The sequence below is a fragment of the Stegostoma tigrinum genome, chromosome 32 (assembly GCF_030684315.1).
Source record: "Stegostoma tigrinum isolate sSteTig4 chromosome 32, sSteTig4.hap1, whole genome shotgun sequence".
NCBI lineage: Eukaryota > Metazoa > Chordata > Chondrichthyes > Orectolobiformes > Stegostomatidae > Stegostoma > Stegostoma tigrinum.
Genome location: NC_081385.1, coordinates 35512812 through 35535276, shown reverse-complemented (window position 1 = coordinate 35535276; position 22465 = coordinate 35512812). Strand labels below are relative to the sequence as shown.

The 22465-nt window shown below is 43.2% G+C and overlaps 1 protein-coding gene across 10 annotated transcripts in view; it reads left to right on the top strand.

Annotated features, from left to right (window-relative positions):
* The window catches only part of fli1 (Fli-1 proto-oncogene, ETS transcription factor), a 70339-nt gene that overhangs the window by 6676 nt on the left and 41198 nt on the right, over window positions 1-22465 (top strand). For 9 of the 10 annotated variants that reach the window (XM_048562303.2, XM_048562302.2, XM_048562304.2 and 6 more), the window contains 3 exons: window positions 350-555; window positions 1983-2137; window positions 2651-2854. In XM_048562303.2, the coding sequence (XP_048418260.1) occupies window positions 350-555; window positions 1983-2137; window positions 2651-2854 (565 nt within the window). Of the gene's footprint in view, window positions 1-143; window positions 168-349; window positions 556-1982; window positions 2138-2650; window positions 2855-22465 lie in introns of those variants that run through there. The other variant, XM_059638950.1, reaches the window with a different exon arrangement.

Here is a 22465-nt window from a genome sequence, read left to right as displayed (position 1 = left end):
AATGGTCCTGTGACACCAATAAACACGCACAGCCGTCTGTTCACCGGGATTTATACATTTATTATGTATCGTTTAAAAGCCTTTCATGACGTGGGCTGGATTTAAAACAGATGTGTGTGTGACATTGATGAACATTTTCTGAAGTGATTACGTTCTCCTTGTTGAGGGTGAGGCTATTTGAAATAATTAACCTGTTGCTGTCACAATCACATAATGGAGAGGGGGGCGCTGTATCATTGCCCCCTGAATCTCTGCTTTAGGTTGGAGGATTTAGTATCTCGGATTGGGATTATTATCCGTACCTGTAACTCTCTCACTGTTTGAACTCTGCTCTTTCTGCTGTTTTCAGGAAGCCCTGTCGGTTGTGAGTGACGATCAGTCCCTGTTTGACACCTCGTACGTGGCTGCACATCTCCCCAAAGCGGATATGACGGCTTCAGCTGCCGCCGACTATGGACAAACGCACAAAATCAATCCCTTGCCTCAACAAGAATGGATCAACCAGCCCGTCAGGGTTCACATCAAGAGGGAATACGACCATATTAACGGGTCCAGGTAACACCGGATCAGGCGGTCTCTTCCCACCAAGGCCGATGCCACAGGCAGAGCAGGGGCAGAAGTGCATTGAACAGTTGATCTGTTCGATTCAGGTCCTCGCAACCTGTAATAATGCCCTACTGCCCCAATGCAATGCTTTGAATTCCCTAGCCCAGTCTCAGCTCTGAAATACATCTCACCCAAGTGTGTTTGTATCAATTAAGCGTGCACGTGCATTGAGTTTACTTCGATTCGTTCCACGAAAGAGCGTTATGAATTCTCCCATTGTATTTCTAACAAGCGCACACATATTTTGCACTTAATATTTTTGCATCTGATGACATAACTGGATAAAATAATCTGTGCGCTCTACCACACTTAACGCTTCAATGTGATCCCTGCAGTCCCCAAGTGTGTGGTGTAGTTCTGTTGGGAGGGATGTGGGTTAGATTGTGATCTGCGCACCTCTCCGCCAGTCAACACAGAAGGTCTTATTAACAAATACCCAGATGAAAATGCTTCCCAGCCACAACCGAGTGTATTTTGTCTTCTTTAAAGATGTAAAATGCCGTCATTTATTGAGGGGATTCCATTCGTCTCTAGCTCTCTTGAAACGTTTGGGCTAGACCTTTTACACAACAGAGGGGATTTTTGGCCCAGCTTACAGATCGAGATACTCGTGCAGACCAAACCGGATGAGGACAACAGGACGTTAGTGAACCCATTGGGTCTGGGAACATTTCGTCAGCTTTTATTGGTTCCAGGTCCTTTAGAAATGAAATTTAAATCCTCAAATTGCAATGGGCAATTTGAACACACGTTCTCTGGATTCCTAGCCTACTAATATAAACAGTCCCCACATTACCGAATCCCGCCTCCGTAGGGTTGCAGTCAAACATGTGAAAATCTCATCACATCTTGTCTCTTTTTGTTCTTCATTCCTCACTCACCTCGCTCCTTTTGTCATCAGTCTCTGTAAACAAAATAAAACATTCGGTTACGCGCATAGAGCAGTGAAGCTGGTTTTATGTGAATAACAGCCAGTTTTGTATTTGGGTATTGGAAAGTTGGTGGCGAGTGGCGTGAAGATTAAACGAAATCAACACTTAGGAAAATTCGTTCACATCTAACGCACCCTGGAACTCTTGCCTCTTTTCCTTCTGGAAATGCTTTGTATGTTGTAAATTCAATTCATTTGAACAATGGGATAATCTACCGTTGACCGCTGTGTACACACACACACACACACATGTAAAGTGAGTCACACGCTCTGGGAACTGATGCCCACATTTTCAGAGGAAGTTCGCTAACGGCGGTCTGTTGTATAGTAATCTGAGGAAATGAACAAAGTTGGGGGGGGGGGGATGCGGAGAGCGAACTGCGGCACCTGTGTCTCTCTGTACCTTCCTCGCTCTGACGCCTGTCTCCTTCTTCGCCTCCGACAGAGATTCACCTGTAGACTGCAGCGTGGCTAAGTGCAATAAGCTGGTGAGTGGCACCGACAACAACCCCATGAGTTACGGCAGTTACATGGATGAGAAGAACGGACCTCCCCCGCCCAATATGACCACCAACGAGAGGAGAGTGATCGTGCCGGCAGGTAACTGCAGGATAGGTAGCAAATGTAGTCTCTCAGGCCAGATGGAGGCCTTACCACCAATGGAGGTCTTTCACAAGTTCCCCTCGCCCCCACCCCCACCCCCACCCCCACCCCCACCCCCACCCCCACCCCCACCTTCACCTTCCTCCCCACCTTCCTCCCCACCCCCACCCCCACCCCCGTCCCCTTGTCCCGCGTGCCCCTTTCTCAGTTTTGCTTTAATTACACCAAGGTGAAATATCAGTGATAAGACTCGACAGCATCTCTAAAGCTCACTGATTTTGATCCAATTATGCACTCAATTTCCATTACCAGAAATTAGCCGACTGGCTCGCATGCATCTGGATTGAGTCAAGCGGCTGGTGGGAGCTAAGCCTCAGTATTAACTGCGTACAGAATCGGCACTGTCCCTTTAACGAGAACAACGTGTGGATTGGAGAGTTTAGTGTTGTGCAGTCGGTGCGGTTTATGCAGGATTCTGGATGAGTTCTTTAAATGGCTGGTGTTTCGCAGATCCGACTCTTTGGAGCCAGGAACACGTCAGACAGTGGCTGGAGTGGGCCATCAAGGAATACGGGCTGCTGGAGATCGACACGGCTCTCTTTCACAACACTGACGGCAAGGAGCTCTGTAAAATGAACAAGGAAGACTTTCTCCGCCTGACCTCCCTCTACAATGCTGAAGTCCTGCTCTCACATCTAAATTACCTCAGGGAAAGTAAGTGTGATTCCACCTCTCACCATCAGTCTAACTAGAAGTGGCAGTGAGTCGGCGCTGCTTGTATTGGTGCAATTGAGTTAAAATTTCACTCGAAGTGATGGTGACTTGTCCTGGATCCCATCAGTTGCAGAGATAGTCTAGCCTAGCAAGTTCTTTGTTGCCAATACTCCACAAAGCAATTGTATTCAACTAATTATAGAAAAAAAGCAAGCATTTCACAAACACGTCTTGTGTGGTCTCGTTCTGAAATGGCTGTAGCTTTCAAATATGATGCTTTGCTAATGTCAGTACACAATGCGAAATTTAGTGAAGCTCGTGTCTGTGGATAAACCAATGGTTTCCGATCTTGTTCAAAAAATGAATCGTTAGTTTGCGGCGGGGAGGCAGTACCCGGACCAAAACCTGGATGTGTTTGTGTTCAGGACCAGGTGTAGGTTACCCGGCTACTTACAGTTTCATTGTTGTAACTGTTTGAACATGCTGCTTTTTTATTTTCGTCGGATGTATGAGGAACAGAGTGGAATTGATTACAGCAAATGCTGGACTGTTGGATTTCTGTTCCAATGTGATAAATTAAAACTGCGCCGTTTATTTCTAAGCTGTGCACTACACCCAGAGTGAGACAATGCATTTTCCTGTACTATAAAACTAGCAATTTCTTTCACTTAAGTGCATATTAACAATTATAATTAAACGACTGAGCTACATTAACTGGATTAGGGAATAGGTTGATCTGTTATGCCTAGCCATTGCACTCGCTTTATTTTTTTTTCTGTAATAAACACCCGCCCCCCCAGCCAGTCTTTTATTGTTTATAGGAAGATCGTTTGGCCCATCGATTCGCGTCGCCGTTGAACTTGTTCACGGCTGTCTCTTTATTTCGACACCCTACTTCCGCCCTCTCCCCATCCTCCCTGACCCTTCACTGTTTAAAAACTCCTCTATCTATTACTTGAGTATGTTCAGATGCTGCAAGGTCTGACAGTCCGGCTGTATCATTTGATTTGGTTTATTATTGTCACATGGACCTAGGTACAGTGAAAGGTTTTGCTTTCGGTGCAGATCATGAAATATATAGTGCATTAGGATAACCGAACACTGAATATTTCTCCGTTCAACGCCTCAAGTTGGTTTCAGTGAATCGGAACTTTGTTAGACAACAATCTCGTGGCAAGTAGCGCCTGAATTGTAACTTTTTGAGCGAAGGTGAGATTTCCCAGTGGCAGCGAGGATTCTGAAAATTAGGCTGATTTCAGTACTGTTACTGCTTTCTCAAATCCCGAACTCGGGCTAACTGGAGCCAAAAGGGGGCACTTTTCCGGGGTTAGTTTTAGTGGGGTTGGAACTGAGATCGAAGAAATGCAAAGGGGGCTGTTTAGACTAGCCTCGACATTCTCGAGTTCCAGCACATGTATAAAATCCTGCTTGATTTTAGTTGGGCCTTATCGTTAGCTAGCCACTGCGACTGTTCTCTCCCCTTCTCGTGTTGCTTTGGCCCATACAATGTAAGGTTACTTGCCGAAATGTAATAAAATGTGGCGAAGTGTGTGAGCGGAATGAGGAGTCGCTCCGATCAGTCGTTTTCTGCTCCCAGTGGGCCCCACTCCAGTTGTTCAGCTCGGGATGTTCTGGGGCTCAACCCTCCAAAGGTAGAAGCGATTCGTCTCCAGATATGGAACATGAGCCTAAAGAGTGGGTCTCACATATGGCACCCTCCTTATGTGGGTCAGAGGGGGGAGAGGACCCGCAATTGCTGACAGTTTGAGGTTGCTAGTCGGTGGTTTGCTAAAAGCTTCTGAGGCCAATTTTTCATGCTAAAGACAATGTCCCGCGCCGGCTTGTTCTCTATATCAAACCGTGAAAATTTAATAATGATGTGGGTTTGCGGGCTGGGGCTTTCTAATAGAATTGCAGCCCATGCCTCTGGAAATCCACATCACAGATCTGAGGGCAGTCGGGTTGGAGATTGTTAAACTTTCCTTTCGTGTTACTAACTACTCTGAGTTGAATCGCTCTGCAGTGAGGCCTCTGCTCTGATGTTTGTGTCTCAATCAATAACCCGGGCAAGAATGAGAGGATTCATTCTCAGGGTGTCTGTAAAATTTACAACAAAAAGAGATTGGAGCTTGTTGTGGGCTTTGAGAGGTTGAAGATGTGATCTCTAACCGTCAGCCTTGCCACATAACTCCCCGTTACACGATGTGACACATTCTGGGGAAGCAGATAGTGGAACAGAGAGATTAACACCCGACTAATGACAGGCATTTCCAAATTAAACCTGGACTTGCTAAAATGGGTTTGGGTTTTGTTAGCTGTTTATTCTGAGCAGAGGAGACAGTTCTCTGGTTCAGAAGATTAGTAAAATTCTAGTTTGGCCCCAGTCCTTTTTGTTAGTGCCGACGCCTAAAGACGATTGCTACCGTCAAAATACGAGTTGACCTCCCCACCCCCCTTCCCTGTGCTCCTCCCAACACATGTATCACGCACACACACGCACCTATCAAACACACACAAACAGCAAGACACATTTACAATTGTACAAATTCACACATAAACGCGCACTCACATGGAGTTGATTAATGTCGTAATAGCGGCATTTAACATCTAATCCAGTGAAATCTTTTAAACTATTGCAGAGGCTAGGAACAGAGTGACATTTTAAATCCGTAAAGAATAGTGTAAAATGTTAAACCAACATGAAACAAAAAAATTGGAACTGTTTTACAAACGTTATTGAAATATCCAAACTAACATTTAATGTCAGAAATTTATTTCTAACGCCCCATGCTACAAACTCTCACTTGGCTAATGCATGTATGTGATTATTTGCAAAATTCACGGTTCTGGGTTCCCTGCACGAATTTTTCACCTTATTCTGAGATAACCCAGTGCAGAGCTGGATCAACATAGCAGGCCGAGCAGCATCAGAAGAGCTGACTGTTTAAGCAACACGTGGCCTCCTCCTCTGTCCTGCTCTTTGCCGTCGATTTCGTTGCAATTTCAAGTGTAAAATGGAGTTTATTAATCTGAGAAACACTGAGAACCTCCCAGCTTTACCGTTGTATCTATCTATCTTTCCACAAATCGACTGGGAAGCAGAGAAGACGAGTGATGGATGGGAGGAAAAATAATAAAGTAAATAATAACAGGATTATTTCATTGAGACTTTCAGGGCCACGTCTGGCAGGGTTGGCCTTCTGACCGAACGAGATGTGGGAGAAATAGGCAGAACAACAGAGCTGCATTTCTCATCTACCCACCCACACACACCCCGCCACACCGGGTGTGCTTGCCTGTATTGTACGGGAAACTAGCTCACATATACCCTCCACTTTTTTTTTTCAACGCCCTGCCTGTGCCTCAAACAGCTACGGTTGCGCACGAACACTCCTTAACTCCAGTATGTGGTTCTATTAATAAATAAGACGCTGCTGTTTCTGCCAAACTGTATCTCAGGTGTCCCAGTGTATGAGCGACTTTAAGTGAGACCAGCTGCTCACCCTCTCCATTGTATTCACTGCTAAGGTGACTGTGTTTCGCCTTATTACCGGTGCCCCACTTCGGTTAAAGGCATTGAAGGCCTGAGGCAGAGTATTTATAAAATATAATGAAATCTAGTGCTTTTCGAGATTAAATATTTGCTGAATTGATACTTGATCCGAGGGTGAGAATTTGGGCTTTAATCCATGCAATTTCCTAAATCATAAATAAAACAAAGAGCTGCTTGCACTGGATCTGAATCCTCTTAAAACAGAAATAGCTGAGACACCTGACAGGTATTGGATGGAACAGAAAAAGAAAAGTTGACATTTGAAGCCCAGTGTCTCTTCTTCAGAACTCTCAGTAGATGGGACAGAGGTGAATAGGGGAATGAGTGAGTAGAACACATGGGGTAGGGGCCCAGAAGAGAGGCAAACAAAGGGGTTGCTAACAATAAACTGGGAGGGAGATAAATGCTGACTGGGTGTTAATTAGAATGTGAACAGTAAGAAATGGGAGCACCCCTCACAGAATGGGACCGAGAGTTGTCATGGGAGGCAATGAACAGACTGGACTATGTTCATGTTCTGAAATTGTTAAAATTGATACTGAGTCCTGAAAACTGTAAATTACCTGAGTGGAAGACGAGAAGTTTCTCTTCCAGCTCATGTTGAGCTTCTCTGGAGTTCTCCAGTTATCTCCCTCTCAACTTACCATCAGCAATCAGTTAATTTGCCTCTCGTTCTTCTTTCTTTCTCCTTCTCCATATATTCTATTTCCTCCTTCCCCTCACTCCACCTGTCATTAGCATAAATACTGCCATATACGGCTGCTATCTGTTCCTAAGAAGGGTCACTGGATTCCATTCAGTAGCTACATTTTTCTGTCTATAGATGTTGCCAGGCTTGTTGAGGTTCTACAGCACTTACTGCTTTCATCCCTAAATTTGAGATACATTATAATTGGGCTACTCCTATGAGAAGTAACTAGGATATGCTGTTAGGTTTCAGTTTATTTAGTATTATTGCAGATGGATGAACTTCACTGTTAAATCCCACATTAATTCCCTGATAAGCCCTAAATGCCTCCATGGGTGTTCTGGGACAATTCCTTTATTGGGCTGTGTTCCTAACCTGAGGGCGAGTTAACCTTACATCACAAAAAAGGCTCAGTGAATATTGGAGATAATGGGAACTGCAGATGCTGGAGAATCCAAGACAACAAAGTGTGAGGCTGGATGAACACAGCAGGCCAAGCAGCATCTCAGGAGCACAAAAGCTGACATTTTGGGCCTAGACCCTTCATCAGAGAGGGGGATGGGGTGAGGGTTCTGGAATAAATAGGGAGAGGGGGGGAGGCGGACCGAAGATGGAGAGAAAAGAAGATAAGTGGAGAGAGTATAGGTGGGGAGGTAGGGAGGGGATAGGTCAGTCCAGGGAAGACGGACAGGTCAAGGAGGTGGGATGAGGTTAGTAGGTAGATGGGGGTGCGGCTTGGGGTGAGAGGAAGGGATGGGTGAGAGGAAGAACAGGTTAGGGAGGCAGAGACAGGTTGGACTGGTTTTAGGATGCAGTGGGTGGAGGGTAAGAGCTGGGCTGGTTGTGTGGTGCAGTGGGGGGAGGGGATGAACTGGGCTGGTTTAGGGATGCAATTGCGGAAGGGGAGATTTTGAAACTGGTGAAGTCCACATTGATACCATTAGGCTGCAGGGTTCCCAGGCGGAATATGAGTTGCTGTTCCTGCAACCTTCGGGTGGCATCATTGTGGCAGTGCAGGAGGCCCATGATGGACATGCCATGTAAAGAATGGGAGGGGGAGTGGAAATGGTTTGCGACTGGGAGGTGCAGTAGTTTGTTGCGAACTGAGCGGAGGTGTTCTGCAAGGCGGTCTCCAAGCCTCCGCTTGGTTTCCCCAATGTAGAGGAAGCCACACGGGTACAGTGGATGCAGTATACCACATTGGCAGATGTGCAGGTGAACCTCTGCTTAATGTGGAATGTCAGCTTGGGGCCTGGGATGGGGGTGAGGGGGGAGGTGTGGTGGCAAGTGTAGCATTTCCTGCGGTTGCGGGGAAGGTGCCGGGTGTGGTGGGGTTGGAGGGCAGTGTGGAGCGAACAAGGGAGTAACGGAGAGAGTGGTCTCTCCGGAAAGCAGACAGGGGTGGGGATGGAAAAATGTCTTGGGTGGTGGGGTCGGATTGTAGATGGCGGAAGTGTCGGAGGATGATGCGTTGTATCCGGAGCTTGGTGGTGTGGTGTGTGAGAACGAGGAGGCCGACTGTATCAGCGCCGCCTCTTGCTCCCCAGAGGAGCTCGAACGGTTCATCCACTTCACCAACACCTTCCACCCCAACCTTCAGTTCACCTGGGCCATCTCCAGCACATCCCTCACCTTCCTGGACCTCTCAGTCTCCATCTCAGGCAACCGGCTTGTAACTGATGTCCATTTCAAGCCCACCGACTCCCACAACTACCTACAGTACACCTCCTCCCACCCACCCTCCTGCAAAAATTCCATCCCCTATTCCCAATTCCTCCGCCTCTACCGCATCTGCTCCCACAATAAGACATTCCACTCCCGCACATCCCAGATGTACAAGTTCTTCCAGGACCGCAACTTTCCCCCCACAGTGATCGAGAATGCCCTCGTCCGCGTCTCCCGTATTTCCCGCAACATGTCCCTCACACCCCGCCCCCGCCACAACCGCCCTAAGAGGATCCCCCTCGTTCTCACACACCACCCCACCAACCTCCAGATAAAACGCATCGTCCTCCGACACTTCCGCCACCTACAATCCGACCCCACCACCCAAGACATTTTTCCATCCCCACCCCTGTCTGCTTTCCGGAGAGACCACTCTCTCCATGACTCCCTTGTTCGCTCCACACTGCCCTCCAACCCCACCACGCCCGACACCTTCCCCTGCAACCGCAGGAAATGCAATACTTGCCCCCACACCTACCCCCTCACCCCCATCCCAGGCCCCAAAATGACATTCCACATTAAGCAGAGGTTCACCTGCACATCTGCCAACGTGGTATACTGCATCCACTGTACCCGGTGTGGCTTCCTCTACATTGGGGAAACCAAGCGGAGGCTTGGAGACCGCCTTGCAGAACACCTCCGCTCAGTTCGCAACAAACTACTGCACCTCCCAGTCGCAAACCATTTCCACTCCCCCTCCCATTCTTTAGATGACATGTCCATCATGGGCCTCCTGCACTGCCACAATGATGCCACCCGAAGGTTGCAGGAATAGCAACTCATATTCCGCTTGGGAACCCTGCAGCCATATGGTATCAATGTGGACTTCACCAGTTTCAAAATCTCCCCTTCCCCTACTGCATCCCTAAACCAGCCCAGTTCATCCCCTCCCCCCACTGCACCACACAACCAGCCCAGCTCTTCCCCTCCACCCACTGCATCCCAAAACCAGTCCAACCCGTCTCTGCCTCCCTAACCTGTTCTTCCTCTCACCCATCCCTTCCTCCCACCCCAAGCCGCACCCCCATCTACCTACTAACCTCATCCCACCTCCTTGATCTGTCCGTCTTCCCTGGACTGACCTATCCCCTCCCTACCTCTCCACCTATACTCTCTCCACCTATCTTCTTTTCTCTCCATCTTCGGTCCGCCTCCCCCTCTCTCCCTATTTATTCCAGAACCCTCACCCCATCCCCCTCTCTGATGAAGGGTCTAGGCCCGAAACGTCAGCTTTTGTGCTCCTGAGATGCTGCTTGGCCTGCTGTGTTCATCCAGCGTCACATTTTGTTGTCAGTGAATATTGTAGTGTCAGCAATAGCCTCCATTGCAGTATGAAATATTTAAGCAAAAATCATGATAGCCATACACTTTTTACAAAATCCAAGGTAAAAATTCTGGGCCAGCCAAGTCCTCAGGGCTCCAAATGGGAGTTCTGCTCAATAGAATGAATGTATTCCCCTTAAAACTAAAAAAAAATCTCAAAAGAGAGAGGTTAATTCAACAGGCCAGGATCATAACATTTCACATCTGGTGCTGTTAATAATATTATTCTGGTTTTTCTTACTGCAAGTATAATACAACAGAGGCTACTGTTTGGTTGTTTGATTTAATTTAAAGTAGGAAAGATTTTATAACATTATTTTAATCAAAAAATTAGACATGATATTTTGAATTGAAAGATGTATCATAGAATTAAATGAAATATTGAACCACAGAAATATGACAATGAGGCAAAACAAGATCTGAGCCAATGGTTTTGCTGCACAGCTGCTTCTTCCATTTCACCTCACCCTGACATCATATCCTTATATTTCATTTACCTCTTATGCACTTCCCTAGTTCCTCTCTGTCATCTCCAGGAAATGTTTTTATTTACCTGGACATGATGTTCTTGAGATAAATATGACGTAGTTATTGAGTGCTCCTTTCTCTCCCACATGAAGACACGCTTCTCTCAGTAAATTCTTATCCACTAAACAGATGGTAGCTCCCGACCTCAAATCCATTTTGGAATGAGAATTATTACTGCCCCCACGCTAAAGCTCTTCCACAACGCCTCCTCACTTCAGCTGTGCCAACTTTCCCTGATAGTTGTTGACTCACTTACTGTTTTAGATGCATTTTCTAAATCTGACAGACAACATCCCAAAATCCCACAGCTTTGACTCTCTCATGCACTTATCCTTCCAAGTCCACAGAGCATAACACACAGCATATTTCAATTGTACTTCGACATTAAAAATATTGCAAAACATTAAATGAAATATAGACAAACACAGATGCCCATACCCTTATATACTGATTTTTATTTTCGTTCAAGTCAATATTAGCTGATAAATATTTATTAGAAGAGTATAAGATACCTGAAAAATTGGACTCAATAACAAATTGTAGAGTCTATGCAGTGTGGAAGCAGACCATTCATCCACTGAGCCCACACTGATCCTCTTAAGAGCATCCTATCCAGAGCCACCCGTACCTGTAACTCTGTATTTTTCCCATGGCCAATTCACGTAACATGCACATCTTTGGAAGAAGAAAAGTACATATTTGATAAGGGAATGTCATAGGGCTATCAGGTTAGCACGAGAGTAGATCTCATTGTTTCAAAGAGCTGCCGAAGGCAAGATGGGCTGAATGGTCTTCTTATGTGCTCCCACATACATTGTGATTGCCGTGTTGTTTGTCAGTGAGTATTTTGTTCCTTAATTGTTGAAACGTCTTGCCTTTTTAAGCAGTTATTCTTCCGCTTTGTTATTCATCAATCAAGTTTTGTCCTCCCTCCACTGCATTGTAAGCAAAAAAAGCGACCTTGTTCTCTTGAAATGGCTTCTCCTACAAATGATAACCAAGACATATCCACACTATTCCATTATATAGACTGCAAATTAATATGAAAAACATATTAAGTATGTTAAAAATTGATGGATCATGAAAATAAAATGCTGTTTATCAATCCCACTTTTCGATTATAACAATAAATTCCCAGCTTGAGATCGATACTGTCCAACCAAAAATCTTATTCTACAATTGCTAATAGCTAAGGTATGGATCCATGATCACAGCCATTATAATCTCGGTCTCCATCCTGTTAAGAGGCATGAAGTTCCACACTTTGTTCTATCTGATATCACTTTTGTGAGTTTGTCACTTGATCTCAAATCTACCCATCAATTTTTATTCGTTGAACCTATTCTCCTCTCCATATAAAATTTGCCATAGCCAGCTCAATGGTTAAGGAGGTTTACTCAAGTGATTCCTAGAAAGAACGGATTGTCTTATGAGGGTGGAGTGGACAGGCTTGGCCTATTTAGGCTTGTTTCTGAAGTTTAGAAGAATGAGGGGGTGGGTTGTTTGAAGTGTATACAATCCTGAATAGTCTTGAGAAGGTGAATGTGGAAAGGATGCATTTTTCTCCTGGGTTAATCAAAATGAGGAGACACTGTTTTAAAATTAATGGTTGCCCTCTTGGAGAAAGATCAGAAGCTTTTCTCTCAGAAGGCTGTGTAAGTGTGGAACTCTGTCTCGGATGATGGGGGAAGTAGAGTCATTGGATATTTATGAGGAGCAGGTAGTTAGATTCTTGTTTGGCAAGAGAGTGGGGTTGATTGGAGGTGGATGGGAATGGAGAATTTGTAAAGAAAATAGATCAACCGGGATCATATTGAATAATGGAGCAGGGTTGAAGGATTATATGATTGATTCCTGCTCTTATTTCATCTGTTCCTATGTACCCCAGGTCCGATATCCCCTATCCTATCATTCAATATGGTATGAACTTTGGATGATTTAATGTTCTTAACTCTGCTGTTCATGGCTACTGCACTAGATAATTGAAAAAAAACACATAGGAGTGTGGATGAAACATCCAAGTTGCTTGAATAAAATGTCTGCGAGATTCAATTCCAAATTATGCTATTTAAAGAGTGGAAGAATCAGGATCGGATCTTTTCTCTAAAATAGAAAGGAAATTAAGGGTTTCAAGGTAAATTCTAAATACAAATTGGTATGGAAATCAAACCAGTGACTCAGAATATTTGAAACTATTTTAACGCTCAGATACATATTTTACAATTATTTTTCCTATTACCAAAGTTCAAATTTAATTACTTGCTTCTGTAGTTTCATGTTTTGGCCTGGGTTAGGCTTTTATTACACCCATATCTCCTCCATTACAAACACTTCCTATTTCACCTTCATATTTTGTCTGCTTTCCCTTTTTCCTGAACTCATCTGCCACTGGAATTCACATTTATGCCTTTGCAATGGTAAGAGTTTACTATTCCAGTGTTCTGGCAGGCACCATCAATGTGTATTCTCCATAAACTTGATACTGTTCAAAATACTACTGCTTGTATCTTAACTGGTGTCAAGTTGAGGTTGCCTTTCACCATTTTCTTGCTGACCTGTATTGGTTGCCAGTCTGGCACCAATTAAATTTTAACATCTTCCACTTGTTTTCAAATCCCTCTGCAGCACTGCTAGGAGGTTTTACATTTCTGGAGGTAGCACTATGCTTCCAAGTTAAAAGCTATGCATTCACCTTCCATTCCAGGACTTGCTGGCAATGGACAAAATGCTCATGCTGTGGTCAATAGGTCGATAATGAGTTTTCCAACATTTGCCCATTATTGCCCAAATTGGGTGAAAGTGTGTGTGCACATAATCAATCTGCCTTATCCTCTGGATCCCTGTAGCCTCTTGCCTGATACCTCTGAACTCCTACAATTCATGTCTCTTGTGTATCCTTTTACTTGGGTAAAAGTTCAGCACAACTGAACTGGCTGTGCTGCACTGTTCCATGTTCTATCCCAATTGTTCATTGCTCCACTGCCAGTGGCTAGAGCTTCAGCTGTCTGGCTCTATGAATGTTTGTTGCTCTAAGTTTCCCTTCTTAAGCTTCTTCACCTCACTCACTTTGTTTAAGAAGCTTTTTTAAACGTACCTCTTTGATAAAGCCTGTTGGTCACAACTCCTAACATATCATTATATTGTTTTATAACACTCCTGAAGTACTTTGAGATGGCTTGCTACATTAAAAATACTAAATATAGTGTAAATATAATAGAATACATATAAATAAATATAAAAATGAACATTATCAAAGCACATAAAATATTCCAAATTGATTCAAATTCAAATTGAGAAATGTAATTGTGTGCTTTTATAAAGTTAGCTCATCTGTTTTTGTAGAAATGTTCTTATAGTAGTTTTAAATGCATTAATGATGCCCCTAAAGACATTTCATGCAACGGCTTTAAATATTTTTTACCTCAAAAATACAGTGCTGCTAGTTTGTGGTTATTTTGATGGAAAAGTGAAAACAGGTGCTTAAAGGGTCCTGTGCTAATAAGATACACCTGGTTTGAAATTCTAGTTTTAGCACATGGTTTTTGTTCTAATTGCTGATTGCCATAATTTGAACTTGCCTAGAGGTGTTAATTCAAACCCTTGCAGGTTTAGCAAATGATGCAGTTTTTGTACAGCTACAAATGTGTTTGGGCTGGTTGATATGCAGTAGCAGGTGTTGTGGTGCAGTGACAGTGTCCCCATGTCTAGGTCAGAAGGTCTGACTTTACGCCCCATCTGCTCCAGGGATCTGTCATAATATGTCCGAGCAGGTTGATTAAAAGTGGGAGGCTTTAGGATACTAAGGAAGTGAGTGAGAAGACACATTTATGCTCTCAGTTTTGATAATGGACATCTCAGTGGATTAGAACTTGTGGATGGGAAATCTCCTGTACCTAAAACCCACTTTCGTGCACTGTCTCCTTTTCTACTGTCTTGCAGCAGATTGGAACAGAACTAAACAATTTTCAGATGATATTCTCAGACGTTCACAAACTAGACGCTGATAAATAGTTGGTGAAGTCACAAATGAGGCCCTTTATAACCATGGTAAAAGTCAGCTACTCCTCCTCATTTTTATAGTCCACTCTTTCCACATCCAAATGCACAAACCTGGTTCATTTTTAACTGTCTAATTGTAGTCAGAGAATCATCTGCAATGATTCCCCTTTCAACTCCCTGAACTCTACTTGTTGTGTCCCATAAGGAGTTATTATTGTGTTCTTCCTATTCCTTACTTACATATTGCCTCTTGGCAGCAACTTCCCAATACATAATGTCAGCTTTCACATGATGTTGAACCAGCTGAATTTCACCATTGCTCGTCTCAACTTTTTCTGAAATTATCAGACTGCTTGGCCCTCATCCATTACTGGATAAACAGAAATTTCCTTCAGTTAAACACTAAGAAAACCAAAGCCATTGTCTTTGCTCCATGCTACAAACTGCTCCATAACCATTAACTTTATTCTTCTCTCTGACATTTTTTGAGCCTGACCAGACTGTTGAAAGTCTTCAACTTTTAAATTAACTTCTGACCCATATCCAAGACATTGCTACCACTGCATATTTTCGTCTTTGTAACATCCTCGCATTCTGCCCTTCTCAGCCTGTCAAAAACCCTCCAGCATGATTATAACTTCTAGACATGATTATTCCAGTGCAATCCTTCCACATTCTATCCTCCACAAAATTGATATCTCTCCACATTCTGCTGCCTATATTCTTACTTCCATCAAAACTCATTCACTTATCATCTCTGTGGTCACAGGTTAACCAATGCCTCAATATTAGACCTCTCTTCCTTGTTTCCAAATCCATTCATTCCTTCAACTCTTTCTATTGTGGTTATCTCCTCCAACCTCACAACTCTTCATGATAGCTGTGTTCCTTTAATTCATAACAAAAACTCCCTATCCCATTTTACTTCGTTAAGATACTACTTCAAACCTATCGCTTTAATCAAGTTTTCAGACATTGGGCAGAAAATTTCCATCTGTGAGTTAGTCTTAACATTTGCTATGACACACTTGGCATCTTTTATTACATTAAAAATACAATACAAAACAGGGTTTCTCAGAAAGTCTCCTGATGAGCTTCACCCGTCTTCTTCAAACTTTCAGTAATAAATGAGCATTAAAATATGACAACCTTTTAGGCAGTGCTTAGAATTCTTTGCAATGACCTGTTTACTCTTGGTCAGCTAATTGCTATTGTAAATGTCATTAAATGATGTGTTATGGGAGCTGATTCTTTAAGAAGTGCTATCAAGCATTTTAATTGTCAGTCAGCCTCGTAATGATTCTTTGCGATCGGTGCTGGCTTCAATTCTTTTACCAAGATGACACAAGAAGGTCTTGCACTGAAAGCAGAATTAACCTTCACTCCTGCCCAAGGTACCACCTTTTCCTTTGTTAGCCCTGAAAGTTAGTTGATTTTTCTTTTAGCTTTTCCCATGGTGTGTGGAGTTTCATCAGTTGAGCACCCTGCATTTCTTGACTTTTTTGATTTAAGCTTTATTGTCACATATATTCAAGTGCAGAAGTACGGGAATACAGTGAAATATGTGCAATATTGTCACAAACAACGCCATCTCAGGTACAAAGGTAGCTAGGTACAAGTAGTAACATGGAGAAACCAAGTTATAAGTAAAGTATTACAGTTGCTGTTGATATAAGTAGAAAAGTAAATAAAGTTTCATTCAATTATTGTTATAGATTTTGTGGGTGTTTTACTGCTCGATATTCTTCCTGTTACTATTTATCAGTGCCTAAAGTATTTTGTCAGGGATGGTCTCAGAGATAATGCAAACTTGAGATTATTATTAGGTTATACTGCCTGAAAGGTAATGTAATATATTCAGAAGGGCAGATAATTCACTGTCAGCATTACATCAGGACTGAAGCATATCTTATGAATGTATTTCTAAAATTTCGGTTGGTCAATGCAATCTAAATGGCACATTTCTCTAGATCACCTGGTGAGCTACAGGGCAGAGCATGGGCTCAAATTAACAAAAAGGGTCTCTGGACTCAAAACCTTAACTGTGTTTTCTCTCTATGGATGCTGTCAGACCTGCTGAGTTTCTCCTGTGTTTTCTGTTTTTGTTTGTTTCAGAGGACCAGCATCCATAGTTTTGTTTTGTTTTATTACAGAAGGGGATGACTTATCAACTTTTGATACTTTTTCTCTTTTTAATAGTCTTCTGATAGGCTAGTTAGGCTGCTTTACTTTTTTGCATGACAACTTAGAAACAATTTTATAAAAGATGCATTCAAAAGACTGTGAATCTAGTGCATTCTATTGAAAAAAAAAGAAATAATCAATATGCAGAAGGTCAGAATGATAAGTAAATGAGCCATGAATTTGAAAGACTTGTTCTTTTCACATATTTTGATTTCACATATTGATTTATGAATGTGAGAGTCACACTCCCCCTTCTGGACAAATTTAGGAGTTAGACTGGAAAATCAACAATAGGGAATTCAGACTTCATGTCTTGAAGCTATTTCACCGTCCACTGGGAATCGAGCCTAGACAAACTGAATCTTCCATCTGCAGCAGATGAATGTTCGTGTTTGGAACTGAGGCAGTGGGTGAGGCACATTTAATCTCCGGATTGCTGCATTCACAGATTTTAATGCTATGAAAGTATTCCAGATACAGCCCAGTATAACTCCCTATGTTTCCTCCTTACTGTAGCTCACATCCAGAGGGTTATCCAAAATAGCATTGCCCATGGTCAGTGTCTGGCTTCTTACCAGTGGATGCTGGTGGACTTCTGTTGAAAATTATGGCCTCGCAATGCGCTATAAAATTAAATAAGTGTTTAAAAGACAGTAGTAAGCTAAGTGTATGAACAACGAATCACACTTTCATTGATTGTTTAGTCAGCTACATTCCCAAGACCCTGGAACAAAATATGAAACAAAACTCATTCCAGCCACAGAATTATAGTTTAATTCTACTGTGTAAATAACTCTTTATTATGATTGTAATTCACTAAGAAAAGAGTTGAATCTAGAGACTATCGTAGTAAATTCCCAACTCTGTCGCAGCTGAATTAATTATAAATTATACAGCATGGAGGCATAATACTGCACAATGAACTGTGGGGATCTAAGGTTTACAGAGGAGTTTCTGACAGTTTTCAGACATGGATGGGTTTGATATATTATGGCCATTCCCTGGGCTAATGTCATGATGAATAAAACAACATTTCTATTCAGAACAAGTTCAAGAGTGGATAATAGAGTAAATATCCCTGTTGACCATGCGTGGTGATTAGCTTTGTCAGTTGGATTTTGTGTTAAGTGGTATCAAGCAGACCAGCTATGTCAGGTTGTAGCAGAAGTGATAATGGGAACTGCAGATGCTGGAGAATCCAAGATAACAAAGTGTGAAGCTGGATGAACACAGCTGGCCAAGCAGCATCTCAGGAGCACAAAAGCTGACGTTTCGGGCCTAGACCCTTCATCAGAGAGGGGGATGGGGAGAGGGTTCTGGAATAAATAGGGAGAGAGGGGGAGGCGGACCGAAGATGAAGAGAAAAGAAGATAGGTGGAGAGGAGAGTGTAGGTGGGGAGGTAGGGAGGGGATAGGTCAGTGCAGGGAAGATGGACAGGTCAAGGAGGCGGGATGAGGTTAGTAGGTAGTGGGGGGTGCGGCTTGGGGTGGGAGGAAGGGATGGGTGAGAGGTTAGGGAGGTGGAGACAGGCTGGGCTGGTTTTGGGATGCAGTGGGGGGAGGGGAGATTTTGAAGCTTGTGAAGTCCACATTGATACCATTGGGCTGCAGGGTTCCCAAGCGAAATATGAGTTGCTGTTCCTGCAACCTTCGGGTGGCATCATTGTGGCACTGCAGGAGGCCCATGATGGATATGTCATCTGAGGAATGGGAGGGGGAGTTAAAATGGTTCACAACTGAGAGGTGCAGGTGTTCTGCAAAGCGGTCCCCAAGCCTCCGCTTGGTTTCCCCAATGTTGAAAAAGCCACACTCCTCCCTTGTCCGCCCCACACTTCCCTCCAGCCCTACCACACCCGGCACCTTCCCCTGCAACTGCAGGAAGTGCTACACTTGCCCCACACCTCCTCCCCCACCCCCATCCCAGACCCCAGGATGACTTTCCATATTAAGCAGAGGTTCACCTGCACATCTGCCAATGTGGTATACTGTATCTATTGTCCGGTGTGGCTTCCTCTATATTGGGGAAACCAAGCGGAGGCTTGGGGACCGCTTTGCAGAACACCTCCGCTTACCTGGAGTGACCTATCCCCTCCCTACCTCCCCACATATACTCTCCTCTCCACCTATCTTCTTTTCTTTCCATCTTCGGTCCGCCTTCCCCCGTCCCTATGTATTCCAGAACCCTCTCCCCATCCCCCTCTCTGATGAAGGGTCTAGGCCCGAAATGTCAGCTTTTGTGCTCCTGAGATACTGCTTGGCCTGCTGTGTTCATCCAGCTTCACACTTTGTAGCAGAAGCGATGTTTGGTTCACTGTGTAGTGATAACAACAATTACCCCGATCTTTCCAGAACTTCTGTTCAGAAGAACTTTTTTTTGTTTGTTTTTGAAATGGAACATTTTTTTTCACATTCACCTGCATTTTTTATCATGGGGAAGGGTATGCTAAAAAAAAATTGTCTGTCATTCCTATGTGTCTAAGGTGAGAAACTATAATGAAATAAGATAGGAATATAGAAAATATAGAAAATAGGAACAGGATTAGATCATGTAGTCCTTTAGGCTTGCTTTATCATTATTATTATTATTATCATGAATGAGCATCCAACTCAGTCCGCTGTTCCCATTTTCTCCTCATACCCTTTGATCCATTTAGCCCTAAACACTAATACTAACTCATTCTTGAAACCATTCAATATTTTGGCTCCAATGTTCTGTGGCAGAGAATTCCACAGGCTCATCAAACTCTGTGTGAAGAAATGTCTCCTCATCTCAGTACTAAATTACCTCCTCCTCATCCTTAAACTGTGAACCCAGGTTCTAATCTCCCCAGTCATTGGAAACATCCTTCCAATGTTTACCCTGTCTAATCCTGTTAGAACTTCATATGTTTCTGTGAAATTACCACTCCTGCTTCTCAATTCCAACGAATGCAGTCCTAACTGATCCTGTCTGTCTTCATATGTCAGCCCTGCCATTCCTCAGAATCAGTCTGCTAAACATTTGTTACAATCTCTCCAAAGCCAAAATATCGTCCCTCAGATAAGGAGACCAAAACTTCACACAATACTCCAGGTATGGTCTCACCAAGGCCCTGCACAATTGCAGCAATATATCCTTGCTCCTGTACTGGAATCCGTTCACTATGAAGACCAACATACCATTTGCCTTCTTCACTGCCTGTTGCACCTGCATGCTTACTTCAGCAACTGGTGCACAAGGGCACAGAGGTCTCCTCCCTTCCCAATCTATGACCATTCAGATAATAATCCACCTTCCTATTTTGCTACCAAATGAATCATCTCATATTTATCCACAGAGTGCAAATTAATTGATCCAGTGGTAACTCTCATATTGGCAAAGTACACCTGTGCTCTCTTAGTTTAACTCCAGTAAGAAAATTTCCTCATTTTATTGTATCCAGAATACCCAGCAAACCTGACTTACAAAGAGACAACTTAGTTAGGTAAATAAATAGGACACATGATTGAGGTTTGGGAGATAGGGATTGTTTAAATTGGTAGTAAACAGGTTTCTTTCTTGGTATTGGGAACTTGTCAGATGTTTGCACTGGACTGATACAACAAAGGCATTCAGTTCCAGCCAACCTGGAACTGAAAGTGATTTGAATGAAGGCTGAACAGCAGCACAGAGAAATTCAATGGAATTCTCTACCTATTTCAAAAGCTATTTTCTAATCAACTTGTTCAGAAATATGGTGACACACCTCTGGAGGAGCTGGGACTTGAACTCAGGCACATCTGGCTCAGACTTAAGGACACTAAGACTACACCACACAAGCCTCATATTTAGCTTGGTTCATTTCTTTGGTAGTCCTTTCAATTCAGAGTTGGAAGATCAGCAGATTCATGCAACATTCTAGTACACAATCTATGCTGACAGATTTCCAGAAGCCCTTTGACAGGGGTGGGGGCACACAAGAAACTGCTAAATATTATAAGAGCCCATGGTGTTAGGGACAAGTAACCAACATCTGTAGAGGATTGGCTGACTGGCAGAAGGCAGAGACTGGGGATAAAAGGATCTTTTTCAGGATAACAACTAGTAACTAATGGAGTTCTGCATGGATTGGTGTTGAGACCACATTATTCACGTTACACATTAACAACCTGGATGAGGGAACTGACGGCATTGTTACTAAGTTTGCAGGTGATGAAAAGATAGGTAGAGGGACAGGTAGTGATGAGGAAGGAGGGAGGCTGCAGAGAGACTTGGACAGGCTAAAAGCGTGGGCAAGAAAGTGACAGTTGGAATACAATGTGGGAAAGTGTGAGATTATGCATGTTTGCAGGAAGAATAGAGGTGTTGACTATTTTGTAAATGGAAAAAGGCTTCAATGTCTGAAGAATAAAAGGACTTGGAAGTCGTGGTTCAAGATTCCCTTATGGTTAATATTCAGGTTCAGTTGGCAGTTAGGAAGTCAAATGCAATGTTAGCATTCATTTCAAGAGGGCTAGAATACAGAGAAGAGATGTACTGTTGAGGCTGTTTAAAGTTCTGGTCAGACTACATTCCGAATATTGTGAGCAGTTTTGGGTATGTAAGAAAAGATGTGCTGGCATTAGAGGGAGTCCAGAGCAAGTTTACAAGATCCTGGCGACGAAAGGCTTGTCAGATGAAGAGTGGTTGAGACCTTTGGATCTGGGCTCAATAGAGTTCAGGGGGATGGGGTGTGGGAGTGGTCTCATTAAAACTTACAGAACACTGAGAGGCCTGGATAGACTGGATGTGGAGAAGTTCTTTCCACTTGTAGGAGAGACTAGGACTTGTGGGAAATTTCTTCACCCAGACAGTAGTGAATCGGTGGAGTTAATTGCTGCAGAATGCTGTGGTAGCATTGAATGCATTTAAGATTCAGATCGATAGGTTCTTGAGTAATAGGGAGAAGGCAGGAGAATGGGTTTGAGAAAGTATGCTCAAATGGTGCAGCAGACTTGACGGACCAAATGGCTTAACAGTGCTTCTCTATCTAATGGTGTATGGTCTAATAGATTGAGAGATCAATACAAGAAAGTGCTACATAATTGAAAATATTCTTTTTCAACTAAACTGCTAAATGCTGCCTCTTTGTCCAAAATACTATGTGGAGTAAAGCAGATAGTTTTACCAATGGCCTAATATACAAGAATTCCTCACCCCATATCAGTAAAAGCAATGGGTAGGAAGGGGTTGAAATTAATTCTTGTCAGTAGCAGTTACTTGGTTGAATAACAGATCCTCAGTAGAGTTTATGTGGTCAGGGCTCTTGTGGTGCAGTGGCAATACACAAATCTTTGAGTTTGGAAACCTGGGTTTAAGCCCCACTAGTTTCTGAAGTGTGTATAGCAACATCTCTGAACTCATTGGTTCAAAACAATATCTAAACAAATCCTTAGCCTATTCTATGACAGCCTTTGTTTTGTTGCATTGGCTTGAACTTAACATTGTGTGAAATAGGTTACCAATTTGCTGTGGACTAATTCAATGAGAAGAGACTAACTTAAGCATTTTAATTGTTTGTTTGTATGATATTCCGCTTCTGCAAAATATTTATGGAAATGACTGTCAAGTATGTATTGGAAAAGTAATTCCTTGGCTATGAAGCACTTTGTG